General features: G+C 44.4%; 1 protein-coding gene across 12 annotated transcripts in view; it reads left to right on the top strand.

Moving 5' to 3' along the window:
- Positions 1-24,106, top strand: part of DENND1A (DENN domain containing 1A) — a 489,873-nt gene that overhangs the window by 332,393 nt on the left and 133,374 nt on the right. For all 12 annotated transcript variants that reach the window (XM_081803556.1, XM_081803552.1, XM_081803550.1 and 9 more), the window contains one exon: positions 6,352-6,477. In XM_081803556.1, coding sequence (XP_081659682.1) covers positions 6,352-6,477 — 126 coding nt within the window. The remainder of the gene's footprint in view (positions 1-6,351; positions 6,478-24,106) is intronic.

The raw sequence follows: 24,106 nt of genomic DNA, 5'->3' as shown, positions 1-24,106 counted from the left end.
CTGGGTGTTATGCACAAACAATGAATCATGGAACACTACATCTAAAACTAACGATGTAATGTATGGGGATAATATAAGAATAAAAAAATTAAAAAAAAAAAGATGGTTGCAGGAGTCTAAGGACAAGAGGAAACGTGAACGCCAAAGAATGGAGGCAGTTCGCTGCCTCCACCATCCATTTTACATCCATTGTATTTAAGAGTCTCATGCTCTACCGACTGAGCTAGCCGGGCGCTGGTCATCCATTGTATTTAATCCTCACAACGAACGGATGTTGCAGATATCTCATTTTATAGCAAAGGAAACGGAAGCTCAGAAAGGTTAAGAAAGTAAGAGGGCCAGGTGTCCAATCCTAGATTTAAGTGATCCAGTCTCTACCCTCTGCTGCCTGAGGAGTGCATGTGGACAGAGAAGCAGGTGAAGTCAAGAGACCTTCAGTGAGGAGGTACAGCAGGAATGTGGGGTAGGGAATACTGCTTTTGTTATTGCACGTGTTACGTTTGCAGTGTTAAGACTGGACTAGGTGTGTCTGCTTTCACGGAGAGGTTTGTTTTCCTTGCAGTTTTGTTTGCATCTAAGTGGTGGCTTTCTGCAGAAGGGGAACGGATGAGTATCAGTTTCTCTTACTACAGGCCCTCCGCCCCGCCCCCCCCCACCGATCCTTCCCAACGGAGACCAGATTCTTCTAATGATCAGTCCCTAAAGAATGTGATCCTAGACTTTCCTCCAAGCAGTGAGGCTCAACCACTGGAAATGCCTCTCAGAATATCAAAACACTCACTCGCCCATTCTTTCATTTAGCAGCAAACGCTGAATGGTTACACCAGCCAGGCCCTGCTGGCCCTTCTGGGAACTCAGGCTAGCAGGAGAGGTGGTAGCTGTAGCAGCTCGCCGAAGACTCACCTAAGCAGTCCAAGCACCCCAACAGGGTGTCATTAACCCTGCCTTAGGGGTCGGGAAGGCTTGGTAGATGAGGGGACATCTGGATTCCCTCTTTCCCTTAACCCAAGGTAATCTTTAATTTGACTATTAAGGAAAAATACCTCATTTAAAATCTTTATCATAAAAGGAACATATGCTTTTTAATAAAGGATAATCAAAACAATCAAAAGTGCGTAAAATAGAAAGTGAAAGCATCCCTTCATGGTTAAAGTTTGATCCATGACATTTTAGATTTTTACTACATATATAAATATATATATATATGTTTTTAAATGATTCATGCTGTATAGCTCTGCAACTTGCATTTTTCCTCCCATTTGGCAGTATTTAATGGACATCTTTTCATGTCAGTTCAAGTACTGTCAGATACTTTTTAGCAGCTATGCAATATTTCATTCTGAGGATGTGGTATAATTGACTTAATTGGCCCCCATTGATGGGCACTTGGATGGTCTTTCAAAGGGTGAATAGATCTTCCACAAATAGAACAGGAAGGGACAAGAGACAAGGCTGTGTGAGTTTCCGGCCTGTGTATGGGCTGGAGAATAGTGTATGCTTCTAAATAGTAATTCGCTATCAGTCCAACATACGTTAGGTGGGGTTGAGGGAAGTGAGGCCAGGTGAGCAGAGCATCGCCGACTGCTCTGAGAAGTTGGGATGTTTTTCTGCAGGTGGTAATGGCCAAGGGTGGGGGCATTGAAGGATTTTGATGGAGGGATTGAAATGACCAGATTCATGTGTTTCTGAGCTTCCTGGAACAGCTATGGGTGGGCGGCACTGAGGGGACACTGAAGATAGCCTATCTGGGAAGCTACTCCACCAATCTGGGCCAGAGAGGAGGGATGGAGCTACATGGCACAGTGCCAGGCACTGAGAGGAGAGGGTGGATTTGAGACATATTTGAGGTGGTGCTGATAAGATACGGAGAATGGTGGTGGGTAGGGAAGGAGGATTATGGAATAGGATTATGGAATCTGACCTCCGATTCTGGCCTAGGAGATGAGCTGGGTGATGCTGCAATGGCCAAGATGGGACACAGAGGAGGAGGGGGGAGCGTTCAGGAGAGGCTGGTGCATTCAATGTAGCATCCTCTTTCCTTTGTTTTCTGTCTTCCTCCTGATACCTCATTAAAGGAGGAAGCCATCCTCATCAGCATTTCCGTCGCCCCCACATTATCCGTGATGAACCCCAATGTTAATGATTTGACCAGGACCCCCATGAGTACTCCTGGCAAGTTCAGTTTTAGATGTATGACTGGTTTATTTTAAGCCTCCGATTTTCGTCCCTCACTTTTATTTAAAGGACAAAATTCTATCGCCAGTTATCAGATGCGCATATACTTGAGGTTTCAAAGTTTGAAGTGCTGACAAAAGCTTCTCCATGTTGCAGGGTGAGGAGAGGTCTTCAGAAGTCTTGGCCTAAGTGGTCACAGGGGCACCAAGAGCCCAGGACCACTTGGCTGGTTTCAAACCAGCTGGGGCAGGCAGGAAGGCACACACTCATATTTGCTCAGTTACAATCAGCAACGACTTCTTTGTGTAAAATGATAATGAGGCCATTAGGAGAAGCTCACCTGAAGTGCAGCGTTGTGAATCCAAGGTAATTAAACACCTCCCGAATGAAAGGGAAAGGCCAGGGAAGGTTAAGTGAGGAATCATCTGCAGCACAGGTGGCCCAAGGCCTTTGAGGATCTAGAAGAGTGACAGCGGCTTGCACCAGTTCCAAGGATGGAAATGTCACCCTCGTCCCTGGGAGAGGCAGGATTTCTATTCTTCAGAGGGTGGGAAGTGGGCAATATTTTTCACATTTTAATAAAGCATGTTCTGTTTTGTTTTCACGTTGCTATTTCAAGTTGCAAGTCCATGGCAGAGTCTGCCCGGGTACTGAGTGGCCTGCATGCTCTTCGTGGGCTCTCACCATGGTGGCACTGTGTCAGGGCCACGTGTCCCTGAATGGGGAAGTCACGGTCAATGGGGTACTGACACCCACCGCTTCCAGAGCAAGGTGGTTTTCCTTGGCCCACCTCCAAGCCCAGAGAGGGTAGCCGCCCCCTCTCTGCGTATTCCCATCACTTCTGACATCCCAAAGAAGGACATCAGCCTTAGCCCTACCCTCACTCAGTTCACTGTATAGCACAGCCCCTTAGCAACAGCACAGGAAGTGTTCTCTCTACTCAGTAAACACTCCGTGGTGACTTACTAGGTGCCCAGCATTGTGCCCCACGACTTCACGTGTCCTTCCAGCTTATCTTTATAAGCTCCAGCAACAGGATTTTCACCGTTCAGTTTCTGGCCTCAAAATCTCTGCTGTCCCCACATAAAAGTTTCTACATGAATGTTCATAGCAGCATTATTCATAATAGCCCCAATGTGGAAACAACCCAGACGCCTGTCAACTAGATAACCATGTAGGGTAAATAAGATGTGCTGTAGCCATACAGTGGAATATTATTCAGCTGTGAAAAAGAATGAAGGACTGATCAGCACCACAACATGGCGTAACCTTGTTTATAATGAGCATTATGCTAAGTGGAAGAAGCCAGTCAAGAGCCCAGGACCACTTGGCTGGTTTCAAACCGGCTGGGGTGGGCAGGAAGGCACACACTCATATTTGCTCAGTTACAATCAGCAACGACTTCTTTGTGTAAGATGATAATGAGGCCATTAGGAGAAGCTCACCTGAAGTGCAGCGTTGTGCATACAATAAGAGCTCTTATTGTATGATTCCATTTATATGAAATGCCCAAAACAGGTAAACCATAGAGACAGAAGGTGGATTAATGGTTATGTAGGACAGGGTGCAGGAGGAGGGGAGGAAGATTGGTGGGGAATGAGAAGTAATTGACAGTAAGATGGGTTTCTTTTTGGGGAGAAAAAAATATTTAGGGGTTGGATAATAGTTCTACAACCTTGTCATTATACTAAAAACCACTAAACTATATATTTCAAATGAGTGAATTTTATGGTATATAAAATATATCTTAATAAGCTATTTAAAAATCCCTGGGGTGCCCGGATGGCTCAGTAAGTTAAGCGTCTACCTTTGGCTTAGGTCCTGATCCCGGGGTCCTGGGATCGAGTCCTGCATCGGGCTCCCTGCTCAGTGGAGAGTCTGCTTCTCCCTCTCCCTCTGCCCTTCCTCCCTGCTCGTGCTCTCTCTCTCTCAAATAAATAAAATTTTTAAAATAAAAAATAAAAACCCCTTATTAGAAGCTTATTAAATAAAACCCATGGAGCATTTCTATTTTGTTTTTAAGATTGATTTATTTGAGAGAGCATATGCGAGCAGGAGGGGCAGAGGGAGACTCTTAAAGCAGAGCCTGACACAGGGCTCGATCACATGACCCAAGAGATCACGACCTGAACTGAAACCAAGAGTCAGACACTCAACTGACTGAGCCACCCCGGTGCCCCCAAGAAGCATTTTTAAAGTCTATGTAATCTATCCCAGACCAGCGATCCTTAATATTTTTAGTTTCACGGGTACCTTTACGGATCTGAGGAAAACTGTGGAGCCTATGCCCAGAAAAAGGATCATCACTCATTCATATTAAAATTTTGTAGGTGGTCGGCGCCTGGGCGGCTCAGTCGGTTGGGCGGCTGGCTTCGGCTCAGGTCATGATCTCGCGGTGCTGGGATTGAGCCCTGTGTCAGGCTCTCTGCTCAGCAGGGAGTCTGCTTCTCCCTCTCACTCTCCCTCTGTGTTCTCTCTCTCTGGCTCAGAAAGTTTTGTAGGTGATTCATGGGCCACCTGAATCTAATTTTTCTATTTTATCCTTCAATAATGTCAGGCCATCAGATAATCTTTTATCAAAGCCCATACAGATTCCTGAAATGTGCTCTTGATATGCTCCTGCATGCTTAAAAACAGTTGTTTGGTTTACATTTTCCCTAAGACGAAGGGAAAAAAACTCCTGACCGTACTCACAGCACTTCTGACCCCTGCCTTTCCCGCTAGCCTCGTTTCAGGCCATGTTCTCCATCATTCCCTCCCCTGGAGCCATAGTCCTTTCTATTCTCTGAGCTCCTTCTCACCACAGGCTTTTTTCCCTGAGCCTGGGACACTGTTCCTTCCCCTCTTTGCCAGGTTCTACTTCGACTCATCCTCCAGATTTCCATTCAAGCCTGATTCCCTCCAGGAAGCCTTGTTGACTTCCTCAGTGAGCTCTAGCGTAGACTCATCACAGTGGCTATATGTCACAATCATTTGATATTTTCCTCACCGGAATGTAAGCTTCACGTGGGCAGGGCCCAGGTCTGGTTTTGCTCATCGTTGGATCACCACTGACTCGAGGCTACCACATTGCCAGGTTCAAGGGGTACTTTTCACGTGGAACAAACACAGTGTGAATGGTGTGCCCAGAAGTTGTGCAGTGCGCATCCTGAGATGAATGAAAAGCATGTTAGAAATGGACCAGGAAGCTTGACGTTGTCTCTGATGTTGAGGGCAAGAGCCATCATGTCACACGTGCGGATTTCCTGCGCTGAGGATTCATAGGAGAAATCTCTCTGAGTCTCACTTTTAGGAAAATGTGTTTTCATTTGTGCAAGTGGCTTGTTTGTACTACATGGACCCAAAGAACCTCACAACTTGAGTTTCTCTTTTTGCTTTGACCACTAGCAGGCTCTTAAATCAAATTTGCAGGCCAGTTGTAGCCACCATGTAAGACCTTATAGCTTACGTTGATATACGAAATATTTCTGGCTGCTTTTCCCAGTGCCATGGCTTTCTTGCCTATTTTTCTAAATCTCTTGAGTACATTTCTATAAACTGCCACGATTCCTTTAGAGAATGAAGGATATAAGAATATATATTTATACATCTGTTTACCTTATATTTAATAAACATTTAATTTATAATATATTCAATAAATCTATATCACATGTGTTTATATATTTAATGTATAACTAGAGTATGAGGTGTGAGGTATATATGTTATAAATAAGCCATTCATTTCCAATATTTTTAAGTAATTTGAAGAGGGAGTAGAATTGGAACTAAAAAAATTTGTGTTGTCTGGGCTTAGATTATAAGACTTTCAATTCATGTTCCAATTGGCCACTTCTTGGGTTTGTTCCTCTCTCTGGGATTGTTTCGCCCTTGTAAGACAGGAACGCCGATCCCTTCCTTGCAAGATTGTGGAAAGAATTAAATTAGAAAATGTATGTGAACGCACATACCCAGCACACTGAAACTACTCAGAAAGTAGCTTTGTGTTTGCTCTTATTCGATACACTCTGTTCAGTTTCAGAAACCTGTCCTAATACTGAATGCAGTTTTGTTCTCCAGAAGCTGAGGTATTAAATCCATCCCCCTTCCAGGGAATTTCTAGAGCTCCGTATGTAGGGGCTTAGCCAGCCATCCGCCCACCCTGCGCTCAACCCGTGTCTCCTTTCTCTCTGTCACCAGATCTCTTCCCTGAAGAACCGGCTAAAGAAGGTGTCCACAACTACTGGAGACGGTGTGGCCAGGGCCTTTCTCAAGGCCCAGGCTGCTTTCTTCGGCAGCTACCGAAATGCTCTGAAAATTGAGCCGGTGAGTAGCTTCTTGGCATTTATAAGTTGTTTGGTCCGGGCTGAGAAATGTGCCTCAGGGGTCACAGGGAATCAGGTCTTCATCTGGTGGTTGAATTCACCCAGAAGGGGTTGTGCGTCTGTGTTGTGAGGGGCCAGGGGGCTGCCCTCCCTTTGCCCTTCCTCTTAGCGTGAGGAAGCCATGCCGCTATGTGTGAAGCACTCACTGTTCCAGTGCACGTTAAGACCCGTCCCCTCCCTGGACAGTAGCGCCAGCTGCGTGTTAAGACAGTGCCCAGACCTCTCACACGCCTGCTCTCTGAGGATCCTTTCCACTTGACAAATGGGGAAACTGAGGCTCAGAAGAGACATGACTTGCTAACCAGCGGAGGAGCTGAATAGTCCGAAAGCCGATGCTTTCCCTCTGTGTCTCAAAGCCCTTTTCCTCTAAAGGGGCCTCTACTCCACACTCGAGAAAGCAAGGTGTCCCAGGGATTCACTGCTCAGGTGCTCCCAAAGTGCTCTTGGTGTATTGACTACACGGTGTGCCACGAACTGGGGAATAATGTTATCCCCCTCTGTGGCCCTTCAGCCTTCCTGAGCCTCAGTAGCCTCATCCATTCCCCTGCCTGCCCTGTGAGGTGGGAAGTTATATGAAGATACGAAGGTATCAGATCAACCCTAAAAACAAAGTACCAACTCTCCCGGCTTCAGTGAGAAGCTTTCATCTGGTAACGCCTACTCCTGGCCTCTTGGCCACAGAGAATGGAGAACTTGGCCTGGGGGTCCTGGGTCACCATGTATAGGAGGGAACGCTGGAGGGCGACCTTGCCCACTGCCCTTTTCTCTCAAGAGCACAGAGCTCCCTTCATTCTGAGCCGGTGGGTGACGGCAGCCGTGTCCAGCCTGGTTGCAGTGGGTGTGAGGAACCAGCATAGGTCGCATGCCTATGGGCCAGGGCTGTTTGTTTCTGGTTTTAACCCACAGCATTTTTATTATATTAAATGACAAAAGTTGAGTTATATGTCAGGCAGTGCGTTTCATGTGCAAACTCTGACAGTGAATCTTGCTTATGCTTCCCCATGAGCCACAGTTCTACATTGTTAAGAATTTTTTTTTTTTTTTGCTACTATGACTCCATCATGTGTCTAAATGAGACCCAGAGTAATAGTAAACACCTTGTTTTCCCTTCACCCAGGGCATACTCTCTGCCAAGTGGGGAGCTCAGGAAGCAGCAGACTAATGCCACCATCCTCCTTGTTCCTTGTCTCCCGTCCAGCACTTAGGCCTGACTTTCTAAGCTGCCTCAGCTTCAGGCAATGTCATGGTCACATAACAGAAGGGATGTACTCTCTTTTTGCTTCCTTAGAACTACTTCCCTGAGGTCCTCTAAAGCCCTTAATTAAAGCAAGTTCCCCATGTCCTGCTTATCTTCAAGTGAGGCAGCCCTGATTTTTTGTCCTGACCTTGGGCCCAGCCAAACCAGTCAGGTCTAGTGCTAATTTGAGAGCTAGTATAATTCAAGAAAAATACTGTTGTCTTCCCATCTCTAAAAGGAGACTGGGATAACTGGCCCAGTCCTTCCCTTGCATTGCTGGGAACTGAAAGACATGAGGTATTTCCACTCTTAAAATGATCTCATTATTGTCATATATGCGTCTCGAATCCAGAGACTGTTGAATCTTGGTAGGGGATTGCTGGATATATGATCTGGGCACAAGTTGCTCCTCAGAAGAAGTTTATGGTTGTACTTGCTCTTGGCTCTAAAAGTCATTGGGTTTAAGCACGGAAGCCCTGGAGTTCAAAGCCGTGCTCTGCACTTCTAAGCTGTGCGACCTTGAACAAGCCACTTAATCTCTTTAAACTTCAGTTTCTTCACCTGTGAAATGAGGCTAAGAATACCTATCATTCTACATCTCCAGATGGTTATAAGGATCAAATGAGCCATAAAATGTTTCATAGGGAAGGTGAAACTTGACCTGGGTCTGATGGCTTAGGTTTGGAAAAAGACAGAGCATTCCTTCATGTGGCGGGTGTGGAGTTAACTGAGTGAGCAAAGGCTTGGAGGCAGTACCGCTCATGGCCACTTTGTCTGGGGTCATGGGTTTGGGTAGGGAAAGGGTAGGAGAGCTTGGAGCCAAATTTGACAGAGCCTGGGATGCTAGGCTAGAAGTGTGAACTTCACCCTGTAGGGAATGTCAGTTTTTGAGCAGAGATACAGTAAGACTGAAGTCATGTTTGACCAGTGATACAGTGATGGACTGAAAGGGGAGTTGGAAGCAGAGACCAGGGGACTGTCCGGGAGACTCAGAAGAGAGCCCTCTGGTGGTGACACCAGGAAGACGTACCATGAAGAAGAAAGGACTAAATGAATCTGAGAAGATACAAAATATGGGAGACGAGGGGCAAGAGATGTCAAAATAACTGCCAAGATTTGGACCAAGGAGAAAGTGATGATGCCCATAAGTAGAACAAGTGAAAACTTAATGCAAAGGTGTTCCCGGTAGGAGCACTGATGATGGTAAAAACATGGAACAGACTTAAGTATCCATAACAGGAAACTGGTTAAAGAAATTGAAATATATCCATATGCTAGAATATTATATAGTCATTAAAAGTAGCATTTTGAGGATAGGATGATGGGTTTGGTTGTAAACAAGGTACATTTCATTGAGTCTAAGCTGCCGTTCAGTCATAGATGTACCATTACGAAATGGGAAAGGGTGCAGCCAATCACAGTTGGATTCCATCAGTTGTAAGACACATCCAGATTTCAGAGATGTTATGGTGTGAAGAAATCTGCGTCTTAGACTCAGTGAAATATGGCAGATTTGTCATGCTTTCAGTCCCATTCATCTCCCAAATAGCTTTTTTTTTTCCTGGAAGTCCAGGAGGGAAGCCAGAGGGCCTGCAGTTTTCTGGCCAAGCATCATCACCATGTTACGATGGTTTTTAAACCATAGATTTAATTCTAGGCATTTCTCCTTACCTGAAAGATGGGCTAACAATACTTCCTATGCAAGATTGTTTGGAGAATTAATGAAAATAATTGACTGCAAAGCACATGTGAGCCCAAGAAGGGATGAGGGTTGGTGGGCACTGGCCACATGGGGTGGCGTGGGGAACGGTACCTTGGGTGAGCCTGTTTTGGATGGCAAGTAGGGCCACTTGTCTTTTAGTTGTTTCTCTGGTCATAAAAAATAGCACCTGCTCTTGGTAAAAAAAAGCTTAAAGTAACAGAGAACTAGAAATGAGAAAATACCCATAATCCTATCATCTGGACTTAAGGCAACATGTTAGCATGTTTCTACCTAGGCTGTAGGGTTTGGGGGTTGTTTTCATTTCTTTTCGGTTTTGGTTTTTGGTTTTGGGTTTTTTACTTAAAGACAGTTGAGATATTCCTGGCAAAGCAATCCAGTTCCCAGTTATTTGGTTTTGCCTTTTAGCATGTCTTAAGCATTTTTTCACCTGATATAAAAACTCTCCTTAAACATCATCACTTATGATGGCAGCACATATCCCATCAGGTGACCCCAGTTGTTCTCAACCCTGGCGTGGATCAGAATCACCTGTGGGGCTCTTAAAAAGGCAAGTGTCTGAGATTTTTATCAAGTTCCCCCAATCTGCAATCAGTGCTGAAGCTCATCACATTATCCTAACGCTGGTTCTTTTGATGGTCGGTCACCTCTCACCATTTTAAATCACACTGTGATGAACATCTTTATAGAAATCTTCGTGCACGGTCTGAACCATTTCCTGAGGCGAAATCCCTGACGTCGATTTACTCGGGCAGAGGATCCGAGTACACGGAAGCCTTTGCTGTAGAAGGTGAGGGAGAAAGCTGGCGGCCAGAAGCAGGTGCTAGTCTCGGGGGGAGAGCCTCTGAGGCAGATGGCAGGGCAGGGCCCAAGCAGCAGCCTTGCGTTTGGAGAACGTTCCGCGGCCGATGGTGGAGGGCGCCAGCAGGGTGGAGGGCCCGGAGAAGCATGCGTGGGTGTGGGGGCACAACAGACAGGGCTCCTGTGGCTCGTCCTCTCTGGCTGCTTTGTCACGTGCCCACAGCATTCGCCCCACTGCGGTGGGGTGGCTTCCCACCCTGGGCCAGCGGGTGCAGTCACGGGACTCAGGTCACTGCGAAGTCACAGAGTTTGGATTTTTTAAAACATGAAACGTGACAGACTAGACTGTGCTCCTTTCTACTCTGCTTGGCGGACAGCTCCCGCTGCGCCCCTCGGTGCCCCGCCTGGCTCTGGGAGGGGGCGAGCCCCAGCCGGGCGGGGGGCGGGGGGGCCGGGATGCGCCGCTCCAGCCCCGCGGCCCAGGGCTCACCGGAGACTTTTAACTCTTTGGCTTTTTTTTTTTTTTTTTTTTTCCTTTCCTACTGGAAAAATTTCAAAATGCAGCTGGCTGGGGAATCTCGAGCTTCGTTTCCGGGCAGGGGAAGGCAGCCCCCTGCTGAGGCCGGCTACATGCCAGAGCGGCCCTGCTCCCCGTCCAGGCCTTGCTCCGTGCCCGGGCCGGAGGGCCTGCGTCGGCTCACTGGCAGTGTCTTCTTCGGGGCCAGGTGAATTATTTCTCCCAAGGGCCAGAGTGGGATACCAGGCGTGTCCCGTTACAGCCAAGTCTACCTGCTCAGTGGCCTCCCACAAGGCTGGCTGGAGCTCGTTCATCTCCCGGGTGCTCCACTTCTCCCCTACAACTGCCCCGTTCCTGTCCACGTTCCAGGTGGGGAATAAAGGCTGAGATTGCTGGTGACTTCCTGGTGAGTGGGAGAGCCAGGAGGCCGACTCAGGTCGGCCTGACTCCAAAACTCAGGTTCCTTCCACCACACCCTCTTGCCTGTCTTTGTTCTGGTTTCCTCAGGCTCCATGTTAACAACTCTCTCTGCATTTCCAGCGCCGGGCCCGGGTCGTGGCAGAGTCCAGGCGTCAGGGAGTAAATTTGGGAATAGCGGGTGGAAGGATGGGTGAGGGAAAGCAAGGAACAGAGAAGTGTGTGAGGCCGGGGTTGTGTTCAGTGTGTTCAACGCAGACACCTCGCATCCTGCCTTGGCTTTAGGCTTTGGAGGTTGGTGCTACCTGGCAGAGGGGAGAGTGTCTGCAAATCGCAAGGGCACGTGACCCGTTTTTCAGTCACCCAGAGAATATGAGGTGCAAAGCCCAAGATATTTAACAATATCGGCCACGCCAACTTGTTCTTCTCCACTTAAATGACAGAACCACAAGCAGCCAGGCAGCCCCATTCGGAAAAACCCCCTTTATCCATGTCAAGCAGCAGCCCAGTCTCCAGCTCATTTATTTAGGCCTTTCTTGCTCTCTGACACGCCTCCTAGCAGTTGCCAGGCAACTCTGGGAGTAGCAGTGTGTGTTAGGGATTAACTAGTTAGGGCTGGGGTCCTTTTTGGCAAGAAGGGGATAAAAGACAAATGATTTTAATTGCTAGGCCAAGGATCCTTTCTGTGCTTGGTGGAAGATAGCAACTTTCGGAGGATATGTGTAGCGGTGTGGTTCTTGAATTTGCCTCGAATGTTCCCCTCTCTCCCTCCTGGGGAGAACAAATGAATTTTTAAAAGAATCCTACTTCTCCCACACTCCTTTGTTTAAAATAATATCATCGTGAAATCTGAATAAGACTAACCTACCACCCTCTCTTTGGAAGACAACACAGTGGCCTCAGTTTTAAAGAACTTTCAAAAATAGAATTGTGTGCTTTAATTTCCTGCCTTTTTCTGTTCATAGTTCTCGTAAGCTCGTACGTGGAGTCCTCTCAAGACAGTACATTTGAAGGTTACTTGTTCCCATGTCTGGCCCACTGCAGGTCTTGGTAAAATGTTAACTCAGAGAGCAAAACTGATGGATACTGGTGCTTTCGGATGCATCCTGCTCTGTGCCAGCACCTGCGGAAAGGCCGGTGTAGATGGAGTACCGTGAGAGTTGTCAAGTCCACAGTCCAGTGCGGCTCTCTCTGGGCCGGCCTGCTAGCTGGGCCTCCTCAGGATGAAGGGAGCACAGCCCCTGCCCTCAGGGAGCCAGTGTCGGGGTGGGGGCAGTGAACAGACGGTCACTATCGTGTGTTCTGAAGGAGGCCGTGCAGGGAGCATCCAGCTCTGCAGTCTTGCTTGCTTAGTCTGTCCCAAGGGGCCTGGCTTCCAGATTCAGCTGTGGGTACGCTGGCATCATCCACCTTACAGCCCCTGATTTTGCACATGATTCTGCTGAGTCATATTTATCCACCTAGAAAACCCCTTAAAGACAGAGAAGTTAAGATAAAAGCAAATTGATAGCCTGGCTTTCAAGCATGAACGGATGAGGCTGTGTTGGAACAGGTCGGAAAAAACACCATGTATGTCTCTTTTCCTGGTTGAGTAACGCCATTGATCTCATGGCTTCAAAAGACACAACTATATTTATATGCGTTTTTAGTGTAACAGAAAACAGAAGAGTATTTAGAAACTAGAAACATTAAAACATCACGATAGTCCCACTGAAGTAACACAACTACCTTAACTACCGTTTGTATACTCTCTTCAGTAATTTTTCATTTTGCAAAGTATTTTACTTTGCTGTCAAATAGCTGCTGTCAAATCTAAGTTAAAAGTTTGTTTCTCCTCCATTTAACGTTACATCAAACACGTTTTTGTATAGCTGCCGAGCATTCCATCAAGTACAGCTAACCATAATTTCTATAACTACTCGCATTGGACCTTTAGATCATTTCCAGTCTTTTAATATTATAATTAATACCGCACCAAACACCTTTTGCGAAGAAAGCTCTGAAACGCCGTATCTTGAAGGCTTCTGAATAGAAGAACTATAAGTCAGCGTGCAGGAGCCTGACTTGGGGTGCCAACTTGTCACAACGTGGTAAAGAGCAGATTTGCATTGAATCGGTCTAACCGCAGCTCAAAATGGAAAGCATGAAGAACCCTTCATGGCATGCGCTCCCTGCTCTCCACACAGGCAAGCAGAGGATGCCCAGAATGTATCTAAGGGATGTCACTAATTTGTGCCTCCGTCTTGTGCTAAAAAAAGGGTTGAGGACCTTAAAACAGTGTGTACAGGAAGACGAGAGATAGGAGGTTCTGAGATTCTCTGCACTGCTTGGGAGCATAGAGTTGGAAATCGAACCCATGTCTGTCTTCCGAGCCCATGCTTTTTTCTTTTCTTTCCCCCCCCCCTTTTTTTTTTCCAGCGGTAAAGGATACATAACATAAATTTTCCATTTTAACCATTGCTCAGTATACAATTCAGTGGCAATAATTACAGTGACAATACTGTATGATCAGCATCACTGTGTTTTCCAAATTTTCGTTACCCCAAACAGAAACTCTGAGCCCATTAAGCAATAATTCCCAACTCCTCCATCCCACCGGTCCTTGGTAACCTCTAATTTATTCTCTATGAATGTCCCCATTCTAGATATTTCATGTAAATGAAATTATTATGATTTGTCCTTCTGCATATGGCTGATTTCACTGAGCGTGACATTTTCAGGGCTCATCCACACTGTATGTATAACCCATGTCAGCACTTCATCCCTTTGTTTAAGGCTAAGTAATGTTCCACTGTGTGTATGTATCTGCCACATTTTGCTTATCCGGTCTTCCTCTGATGGACACTTGGGTGGCTCCCACCTTTCGGCTATGGTGAATACTGCCATGAACATTCCTGTGCACATATCTGTCGGGAGTCCCTGTTTTCAGTTCGTTTGGGGTATATACCTAGGAATGGAATTACTGGGTCATACGGTCATTTTATTTCTGAGGAACCGCCAAATTGTTTTCCACACAGAGCCCATGCTGTCTTTAAGCAGGCAATGGTGTCTTGGTGATGCGTGGATATGTTCCCATGAATACTCTGTAGGAAAAGTTGGTGAAAGATTTTCTTATTTTTCCAGTTTATTTTAGGCAAGCAGATAGGGAATTATAGCCGAAACCTACAGTCCTGAGCTGAACAGGTGCATTGACAGCAGGAGTCTGTGGTGGACCGGAGAAGGGCTTAGTAACTTACTGGTTGCCAGTTTTTCTCCATTTAGTGTTCATCCCAAGTCAAGATCATAACCCTGCTGATGAAACAGGGATAAGGGGAGGTACCACCACTCTAACTCTGTGGCTCTGAACAGCCAAGGAGGCAGAGTGGGATGGAAAGAGTATGTTTGGAGTCACCTGGGTTTTTGTCCTGGAAGTCACTTCTCTGAGCCTCAGTTTTCACATCTGTAAAATGCAAATAATGCCTGCCTTATAGGACTGCTGATAAAAATAGCAACAATGTATGTAAAACACCAGCACAGTGTTTTTGCTGACAGTAGATATTAACTAAATGATAGTAACTGTTCCTGGGTCAATGAAGTAAAGGAGGAAGTGGAGAATGAGACTGCCACATTCTAGAACAATGGTGGCCAAATATTCTTGTTCAAGTGTCAGATTACCTGAAACCATTCACAACACAAATGAGATTTTGGCCTATTTTTTCCTACCTCATGAAGTAACTGAAGGTTTGGCTTTTATTTCAAATGATACATAAAGGATTTGTAAGAAAACACATAATATGAAATAAATATTGAAGGAAATAATTATTCATTCATGTTATTGCTCACCAGCGCTTACAGGCAAATACGAGGGTGGTAGGTACCAAAGGTTTAAAATTTAAAAATGTCTCAGAGTCAATTTTTTTAATGCACAAGAGAGAATATAATTAAGAATCTTCTGTTCTATCTCATCAGTGTTTTGTGCCTCTTGGGAGAATATGACCATCGGTCGATATTGACCCCAAACCTCTATAGTCTACCTCCCAGGGTAGGACACTGACGTTGGTCCTGAACATAGTTTGGGAGTCATGCACCTTGGAGCCACATTACAAATGCTTGCTGAACTGAGAGCCATTGTTCTAGTAGTAGACTGCCCAAGTAAAAAGTAGGTCCTTAAGTGAGAGAAGATGAGAACTGGCAGGAAATCGCGTAAACATGACGATCAAGCTTACCTGAATGATTTCAAAGAGCATCACCAAATATGACCAAAATGAAATTCCCATATGTTCTAAAATACTTGAAGAATAAATCACAGCTAGTGGTATCTTAGACTATCCAGGGGGGAATTCTGTACTTTAATTTGATCTCATATCATAATCCTGGCTCCTTTCTTACTTTGTTCCTATAGGATGGGACCACATTTTGTATTCCTTGGTGTTCCTCACATAGTCTGATATTTAGTAGTAGGTGCTCATTAAATATTTGTTGAATGTGTGGGTGAACAAATGAATGAATGATACATGTTTTCCCATGCTATGCATTGGAAAGACTAGTGGCCATATTTCAGTGTTGCACGATATAGATGCTTAGTTTAAGGAAAAAAAAAAAACAAAAACCAACTCCATTACAGTGTGAGAGGAAGAATCTGATACAACATCATACCGTCAATGTATAAATGTAAAACAAAGACACGACCCAGCAGCCACCTGGTAGCTAACCAGAGGCAGGTAGGGTCTAGAGAAGATCACCCTCTGTGAGATCACCACGTGCAGTAAATACTCAGGTCTAGTTAGGAACATACAAGAGGTGAGCATGTTAATGGAGTAAACTCACTTTTAAATACCGTATCTTTGTAGAAGCCATGGCAAAGAGAATCGTTGCTATTATTGGAGTTTTAAGTCAAATGATCTCACTTTAGGGTCTTTTACATTTTCATGGAGACTCTGAAAAAGAGACCTTCCTGATCCACCTCCAAGCAGTGATAACATTTGACAATTTCCAGCCTAAAACAGTGATCCGTGACTCCATGTACTAGTTAGACTGTGAGCTTAAGAACAGGATTCTGTCATATTCTTTCTTCTACGCCCAGCACATACACAGCGGCTCCCTAACCTAAGAGGGAGTGATGGTGGAGTTGTTCTGTGGAGGATATTATGGTATGTGTGGTGATTAGAAGATAAAATTACAGATTTCTTTCCCTCTTCCCACCCTCCCAGACTTGAATCCACACTGATTTTCTACGGGATGTGGATACATTCTCAGAAATACACAGGTACATCACATTCAGTCTCGTGCTACCCTTTCACAAAGAAGTGGAAACCCGCTTCGGAAGGTGGTGGGTTGTCATGTCAGTGTATCCCTGGCACAGCGCCTGATACATAGAAGGGGCTCAGTAATTATCTGTGGAGTGAATGAAATTAATATAGTTCTTACCTATAATGTCCTTAGTTGTTTGGGAGCTGCAACATAGTTTTGTTAAATAAATCATTAAGAGTTGAAGTCTTAAGGAAAAGAAAATAATATGAAGCATTTGTTATATGTTAGACTCTTTGCATATAGTCCATTGCTTGATTTTTACAGTCCTCATATGGAGAGAGTAGTGTAACCCCATTTTGCTGATGAGACACCAAGGCTAAGAAAGGTTATGTGACTTTTTAAAGAAGTGGCAGAGCCAGGATTCGGACCCCTCCATCTGCCTGAATCTAGCACCATGCTCTTTCCTCTGACCGCTTGCCACAATGGTGATTACCATATGGTCCATGTTACATACAATTTGAGGGCATATCAGAAGCAAGCTGAGCTGGTTTCCTCTTAGGAGTCAATGTCTCCAATCTGTGCAAATGTTTCTTGAAAAATATAGGTTAAACTAACACTATTTATAAACTATTTTGCAAAGGGGAAATGTCAAAATTTTAGATATCTTTTAAAAAACATTCCTTTAATAGATAATTTTAATTGCCTAATATTTTGTTTAAATATTTGATATTTATGGTGATAATTGGATGAAAAAAAAGTAAAACACTTGGAGGGGCAGCCCTCCCTCCTCTTTTCCTGGGCTGACACCTAGTGGCGAGTTTTGTCACGGCAGTGTTAATCTGGGTGTTAAACTTTCTTTTTTTTGGGGGGGGGGTGTTAAACTTTCTTGATGGTAGTTGTTTGTCAAGTGATTTTTAGGATTTTTTTAAAAAAATCAGTTATTTTCATCATAATAAAAATAGCTGCATTCATATGAGGTTAACTTGTTAGAGCTCATAACGATGGAACTTTTATTTGATTTAACATGAAATACAAGTCAATTATAATCAAGCCTGGCTAGCAGAAAGTAATATAAGTTTTTAAAATCTTGGGGTACTTGGGGTGCCTGGCTGGCTCAGTCGGTAGAGCATGTGACTCTTGCTCTCAGGTTCATGAGTTTGAACCCCGCATTGGGCACAGAGATTATTTAAGTTTAAAAAAAAGGAAATATAAAATCTTGGGGTACTTGTCCCCCCTTTCCCTTTTCCCCTGTAAACCTGACTGGTAACCATGGTAACCACCCAGCCCTGGGCACTGGCTCACACACACTGACAAGTAAGACTCAATCACTACACTTAAAGACAGTGCAGGGCAGGGAGACAGATTTGCCCTGACGTATGGTAACTGCTATGGTAGAATGTTGTACGAGGTGGTAGACATCCAAATGCAGGACGAGTTGCTCTGCCTGGGTGCCAAGGAGAAGTTTCCCAGGGACAGATGCACGTGGGTGGCACCTTACAGGAGGAATAGCCGTTCCCCAGGAGCAGGGGCAGAGAGTGGCTCATGCAAAGGCAAGGGGCGTCGGAACTACACCGCATGGTCGGGTACCGGGTTTGGTCACCTGGCTGGAGCATGGACAGCAGAGTAGCCAAGGGTAAAGTGGGAAGGGGCCAGCTCCAGTCCATGAAAGACCCGGATGGCCACAAAAGGGTTTTAGCACCAATACCGTAAACCAGCGTTTCTAGAACAATGTTCCTGGAAATATTAGATCCACAAGATGTTGTGTTTTCTGATCACGTAAGATTTGGGATTGTTGCACATTGCATACTGTAACTCTTTTATTTTTTTTAAGATACTTACTATGCACATTACTAAAGCCTGGCTGTAAAGAAATCTGGTTAACTTTGTTTAAGCTAGCATTTTTCAAAACCCTTTCCCCCACAAAATACCTATTAACGTTCCATGCATCTACTACTCCTCACCACAGTTGGGGAAACCTTTCCGTAGCTAATGATTGATGATGAATCTTTCTCACTCCAAGGCCATGGAATTTGGATACCGACTGTGGTCATTTTACCCCCATCTCATTGCTATGAACCTCAGAAAGAGAAAAGCGTGTGCCTTTTCCAAAGGCTTTCTTGTCTGGCCAGACAGAGGCTTGTGGCCAACGTGTGGTCTTGAGACACAGAGCCCAGCCGTCACTCGACTCTCAGTTCGGGATCACGAGCTGCCAGTTGGTTCCCTCAGTCCAGCAGCTTGATCAACTTCTCAGTCAGGATCTAACCAGGACAACAAAAACCCCTTCAGATGTTTATAGTAAGAGGAAAAATAATTCAAGGAAATGGTTATCCAACTGAGAGAGCAGCTGAGACTCAAAAGGGGGCAGAGAGGTAATCCAGAGATCACCAACAGCAGAGGTGGTGCACCTGAGGCTAAAGCCAGAGTCAGGGTCACCTGACTAAAGCTGGATCCTTTGGGTGGGTGCAGTGGGCATCTGAGTCAGGAGGTGAACACTGCTAGACGAGCCACCCAGGCAGAGAGAGAGGAGAAAACCTCAGCTTCTCCCTCCTGTTGTCGTCGTCCTTATCCCTCACCAGTCCCTCACATGGGCCCAACCAGGCAGGAAGCCAGCTGACCTGGGAGCCCAGGGGATTCAGCCTTCCTTCTACACAGAACAGAGCAGATGAGTGGAGAGTGGGTCTAAGGTCAGACAGGGAGCTACCAGATCCCAGATATTAAGCTACTTAGTGATGCAACCCCCCACACCCCAGGCAAATAATAGACAACATGGTGAAATTAAAAGCCCCCTGATTTCTAGTTAGACGTGGCGCCAACCTGGACTCTGCCTCTTCTCAACTGTGTGGCTCTAGGCAAGTTACTGTACCTTTCTGAACCTTAGTCCCTCAATTGTGAAATAGGAAAAAGAATCTCTACTTAAATGATACCTCTACGGGGCCTCCTTGACATATTCGTGGCTTGTTCCTGTTTTATAATGAACCAAGAACAAGGTTATTTACAACTTTTTGAGCTTAGCGTGGAGCTAATAGGAGTGTTAGCACCCCGTGTATGTTGGTCAACCACTCTGAACTTCAGTGAATTGGTTGAAGTTTTGTTAGCTAGCAATCATCATCTAGTAGATGTCTAATTTCTTAATATATTCCCTTCCTGGGGACGTTGGGGTGGGAGAAAGCTCGTAAAATGGGCAACGGAACTTCAAGTGTTGGAGAGGTTCTCTGCGTGTATTACAGCTACGAGTTCAGTACAAGGTAAAGAAAATGAGATTCCAGGAGAGCTGCCACTGAAGAGATGTTAAACCTTGGGAATTACTTCCTCCTTGAGCCACAGGTTTACCTTATTTTAGGGGAGGAAAATGCTAGCCTCATAAAATTATTTTAAGAATTAAATGAGGTGGCAGGTGTAAAGTACTTGTTGTCCATTCACCTTCCCTGCCCTCCACAACCAACTGTGAATGCCCAGTTCACCGGCAGCCACATTCCATGCTGGTGTGGCAGGATTTTTGGAAAGCCTTAACGGGAGATTATTTGTTTGGTTTGCTGGTCCCTGTTAGTGATGTGACCGGGCAGGCCTCCACTCACCCTGTTCCTGTCAGTCACAGCTCACTGGCATTATTCATAAGCCATTTGCTTGAGACTTTCTTTGCCCATATCCCCACTGTGATGCATTTTTAGTGTCCTCTTCACAACATTAAAAATGGCCTGTAGGTTTTGAGGGTGTCCTGAGCAAGTCAGTTGTCAGCTTAAAAGGTCATTATCCTTTGAAGGGGAACTGTTATCCTGAGTTCATTAGTTTTATCCTCGTTTGATGAGTGTTAGGCAAAAAAAAAGGGGGGGGAGGGTGAAACCCATCTGTTGAACACATACTACTTGCCCTTCATTTTTATTTTCTTGGTTAAATGTGCATGGTATTATCCCCAATTGATAGGTAAGGAACTGAAAGCAGAGAGACTTGAAATAATTTAAATCAGCAACTTGGAACGAACGTTTCACAAGACCTACTTTGCCTGACACGGTTCTAGATGCTTAGAGATGCAGTAGTGAACAAAATAAAGTCCCAGCCCTTGAATCCCTTATATTGTAGGCACACATGGGAAAAAAAGATGAAAGTCAGTATGTAGTGTGTCAGGTGGTGATAAGTGTGCATAAAAAGAAACCTGAGGAAGTGGATAGAGATGAGGTAGATGCTGGTAAGAGATGCGGCTGGACTGGAGGCCAGGTCTGCCTGCCTGTAGAATTCGTGTCTTTTTCCATGGGTCCCACTCTGCTTCTGGTCCTCTTTGGTGATGGTTTCCAGCAACTGGTAAAGCAACATGAACTTGGACATTTTGCTTCTTATTCTGGAGTTGACAGTTCAGTGTGTCGGGGTGGTGACATTGCATTCCTAGGGTACAGAAGACATTTTTGCCGCACTCCCTGGTGTCAGCAGCATGTAGCTGTTTCCTTCATCTCTCTGGTTTCCAGAAAGCATCTTGCCAGCTTGGAATTGAGCCGTAGGGCTGAGGAGCCCGGTCTGTCCTAGAGGAGGGTCCCTGTGCCTGCTGGCTCAGAGGAACTCTTTGCCTCTTTTCTCTCTGCTTCCAAAAAGTGATGTCATAGGTAGTAGCTTAGGGAGTCTTAATTCCAGTTTCCTGATCTTTAGTATTCAGTTAGGCAGTTTGATCCTGTATGTATTGGGCACCAAGAGATGGATCAAATATGGAACCTGTCCACAGGAGTCAGCTGGACCTGGGTTCTGCTTTTCCACTGAAGTAGTTTTGAGCAAGTGAATTCAGCCCTCTGTGCTTCGGTTTCCTCCTCTGTAAAAGGGGTAGAACAAATGTAACCTGCCTCATAGGATTGTAGTGAAGATCAAATGAAGTAATACAGCATGGTGCCTGGCATATGGAAGGAACTTAATATTAGGTAGGTAGGCTCTTTTTTTTTTTAAATAAACTTTATATTTTAGAGCATGTTCACAGAAAAAGTGGAAGGTACAGAGATTTCCCATATACCTCCTGTTCCCACTCATGCGTAGTTTCCTCCATTAATAATGTTCATTTTGAAATATATAAAAATAACTTTAATTTGTAGCTGAACTTTCTCTACATCTTATCCTATGAGGAAACAGTGGAGTGGATGTGAAGTTTTCTTTTTCATAGGGAAGACAGTGTATGTATTTTAATAAAAACGATGGTGAGAATTCTCATCATGATGACAGTTTATAAAGAAACGTTGATGTTCAATTTTACAATACTTCCCACTGGATAGATATCGTTGTATGTTTTAAAATATTTTTATTGTAAAGTAACTTGTAAAGTAAATCAAGGAAACTGCCTTAATCACATCAGCAGCTTAACCCGTTGTTATAAGACCAAAACTGCCCAGGACAAGAAATAAGGCTTTACCACCCATCACAGAAACCCCCTTCCATGAAAACCCTTTCCCTCTTGCCAAAAGCAACCGCCATCCTAACTTTCCTATTTTTATAGTTTTATTACCCAAATGTTTATTCCTAGATGCTATAGTTTAGTATTGGCCATTTAAAAAAAAATGATACAGTTCTTAATTCTCTTTTATATGTTCTTCCTCCACCCCTTTCATTTCATTACAATTTGTCTGTTGAATAACCCAGACCTATAGCTTTCCACAGTGTGGATTGTGTTCCTCTGTCTTCTCAGTTTCCTGCTCATTGGGCAGCTGGATCCTGAGATGGAATAGACCATGGCTCAATCCCTTTGACAAGACCATAGGAGGCATGTCAAGGCTGGTTGTGTCTCTTCTGGTGATTTTTAGTAGCCAGTAATCCTTAGTGCCTATATCTGCTTATTCATTGGGAGTTGCAAAATGGTGATTGATGTTCTAAGTTTATCATTTATTTTTCATTTACTGGCTGGAATATTTTTATGAAGAGACACTTGCGCTCATTTTCTATTTCATTACCCAGTGACACAGTTCATAAGGCAAAAATAAGATAAATGCTTGGTTCTTTCCCTTTATTTGCCAGTTTTTAATATAATGAATTAGATCCCTAACATCCTCAAAATGTGATAGTTCTTTTATATATGTAGATTATGGCCCAGTGGATTTAAACATTTGATGGTTTGGAGTCTCTTGCAATTATAATTGTTAACGAAATTCAAACTGTTCCAACTTCTTCAATTTGGTGCCTGAGTACTTTTTCTTTAAACATGATCCTAGTAGTCTTTGATAGCTCCCTTGTTGTCTGATATTGCAAGATATTCCGGGTTCGTCTTATACATTTCCTGCCCCCAAACCTGGAATCACACATTTCTTCAGGTAGCACTGTTATGTTTTGTTTTGTTTTGTCTTTTAATGAGAAAAAAATCTCAAGACTAAAACCTGGGTGCTAAGTGTGCTCACTGCTCCTGAACTAGTCAGTTTCCAGGCCTTTTCGGTGGACAGAGCTAGGACACACACACACACACACATGTACACATACATGTACGTGTGTGTATATATCGATGCTTCCAATTCAAATTCAAGACCATAGAGCTTTTGCCTAACCTCTTCTCTGTTACGTTTGTATTTCTTTTCTTCCATACTGAGAATTCTGGTTCTCAAAAGGGCACAGGGGATAATAGAATTAGAATATCCCATAATTACTCATTTGTTTTCACACACAGCAGCTTCAGTGAACAGTACTAACACCAGCATGATTACAGGAAACCTTTTAACCCTTGTTTGCATATTCTCTCCCTATTCTCCCCAGCTTTTGTTTAGTCGCACTGTGTTTCCACTGCTGGAACATTTAGCCTTTACCCGCCTGCTCTCTCCCTCTCTGCCCTCCTGGTCTTAGTCTTCAGGTCACAGTAACCAGTTCAAATGTGATGTCTCTTCAGTCATTGTTGGTTGTCTGAGGCTCGCTCTCTCTTATCTAGATTCCTCAGGAGGGGCTCATAGGAACAATACTTCCTCTTGTTATTAAAGGTCGATCATTATCCTGTGCCCTTTCTACAGGAGTCAGTTTGGCTGGATATAAAATCCTTGGCTCATACCTTCTTGCCTTGAGTATCTTAAATCTTTTACTCCATTTTCTTCTGGCAGAAAGCATTGCTGTCAAAGTCTGATGGTAATCTTAATTTTCTTTAATAAGTCACATGTTCTCTTTTACTAGATGCCAGAAATTTTTTTTTTTTCCTTTTTCAAAGTCCAGTAATTTTATTGCACTGTTGTGGATGGTCATTCTGGGTCTGTAGTCTCACATATATGATGTGGTCTCACAGTGTATGTGATGCATACAGTTTCGAGTCTTTTTTTTTTTTTTTTTTTTAATTTCAAGAAAATGTTCTCTAACGATAGGTTTCAGCTTCAGTTCTGTTGTTTTGCTTTATTTTTCTTCTTCGGGGGCTCCAATTATTCTTCTATTTGATCTTGTTTTTCACTTTCTTCAAAATCTTTATCTCTTTTTTTAACTTCTTATATTATTATTGAGATAGAATTTGTCTTTAATTTTTATTTTATTTTTTTTTTTAAAGATTTTATTTATTTACCTGAGAGAGAGAGAATGAGAGACAGAGAGCACGAGAGGGAAGAGGGCAGAGGGAGAAGCAGACCCCCTGCCGAGCAGGGAGCCTGATGTGGGACTCGATCCCGGGACTCCAGGATCATGACCTGAGCCGAAGGTAGTCGCCCAACCAACTGAGCCACCCAGGC

Source organism: Leptonychotes weddellii, chromosome 14 (assembly GCF_054177405.1).
Source record: "Leptonychotes weddellii isolate Sample4059 chromosome 14, ASM5417740v2, whole genome shotgun sequence".
NCBI classification, from domain to species: Eukaryota; Metazoa; Chordata; class Mammalia; order Carnivora; family Phocidae; genus Leptonychotes; species Leptonychotes weddellii.
Note: the sequence above shows the minus strand (reverse complement) of the source record. Positions and strands in the feature narration are given on the sequence as shown.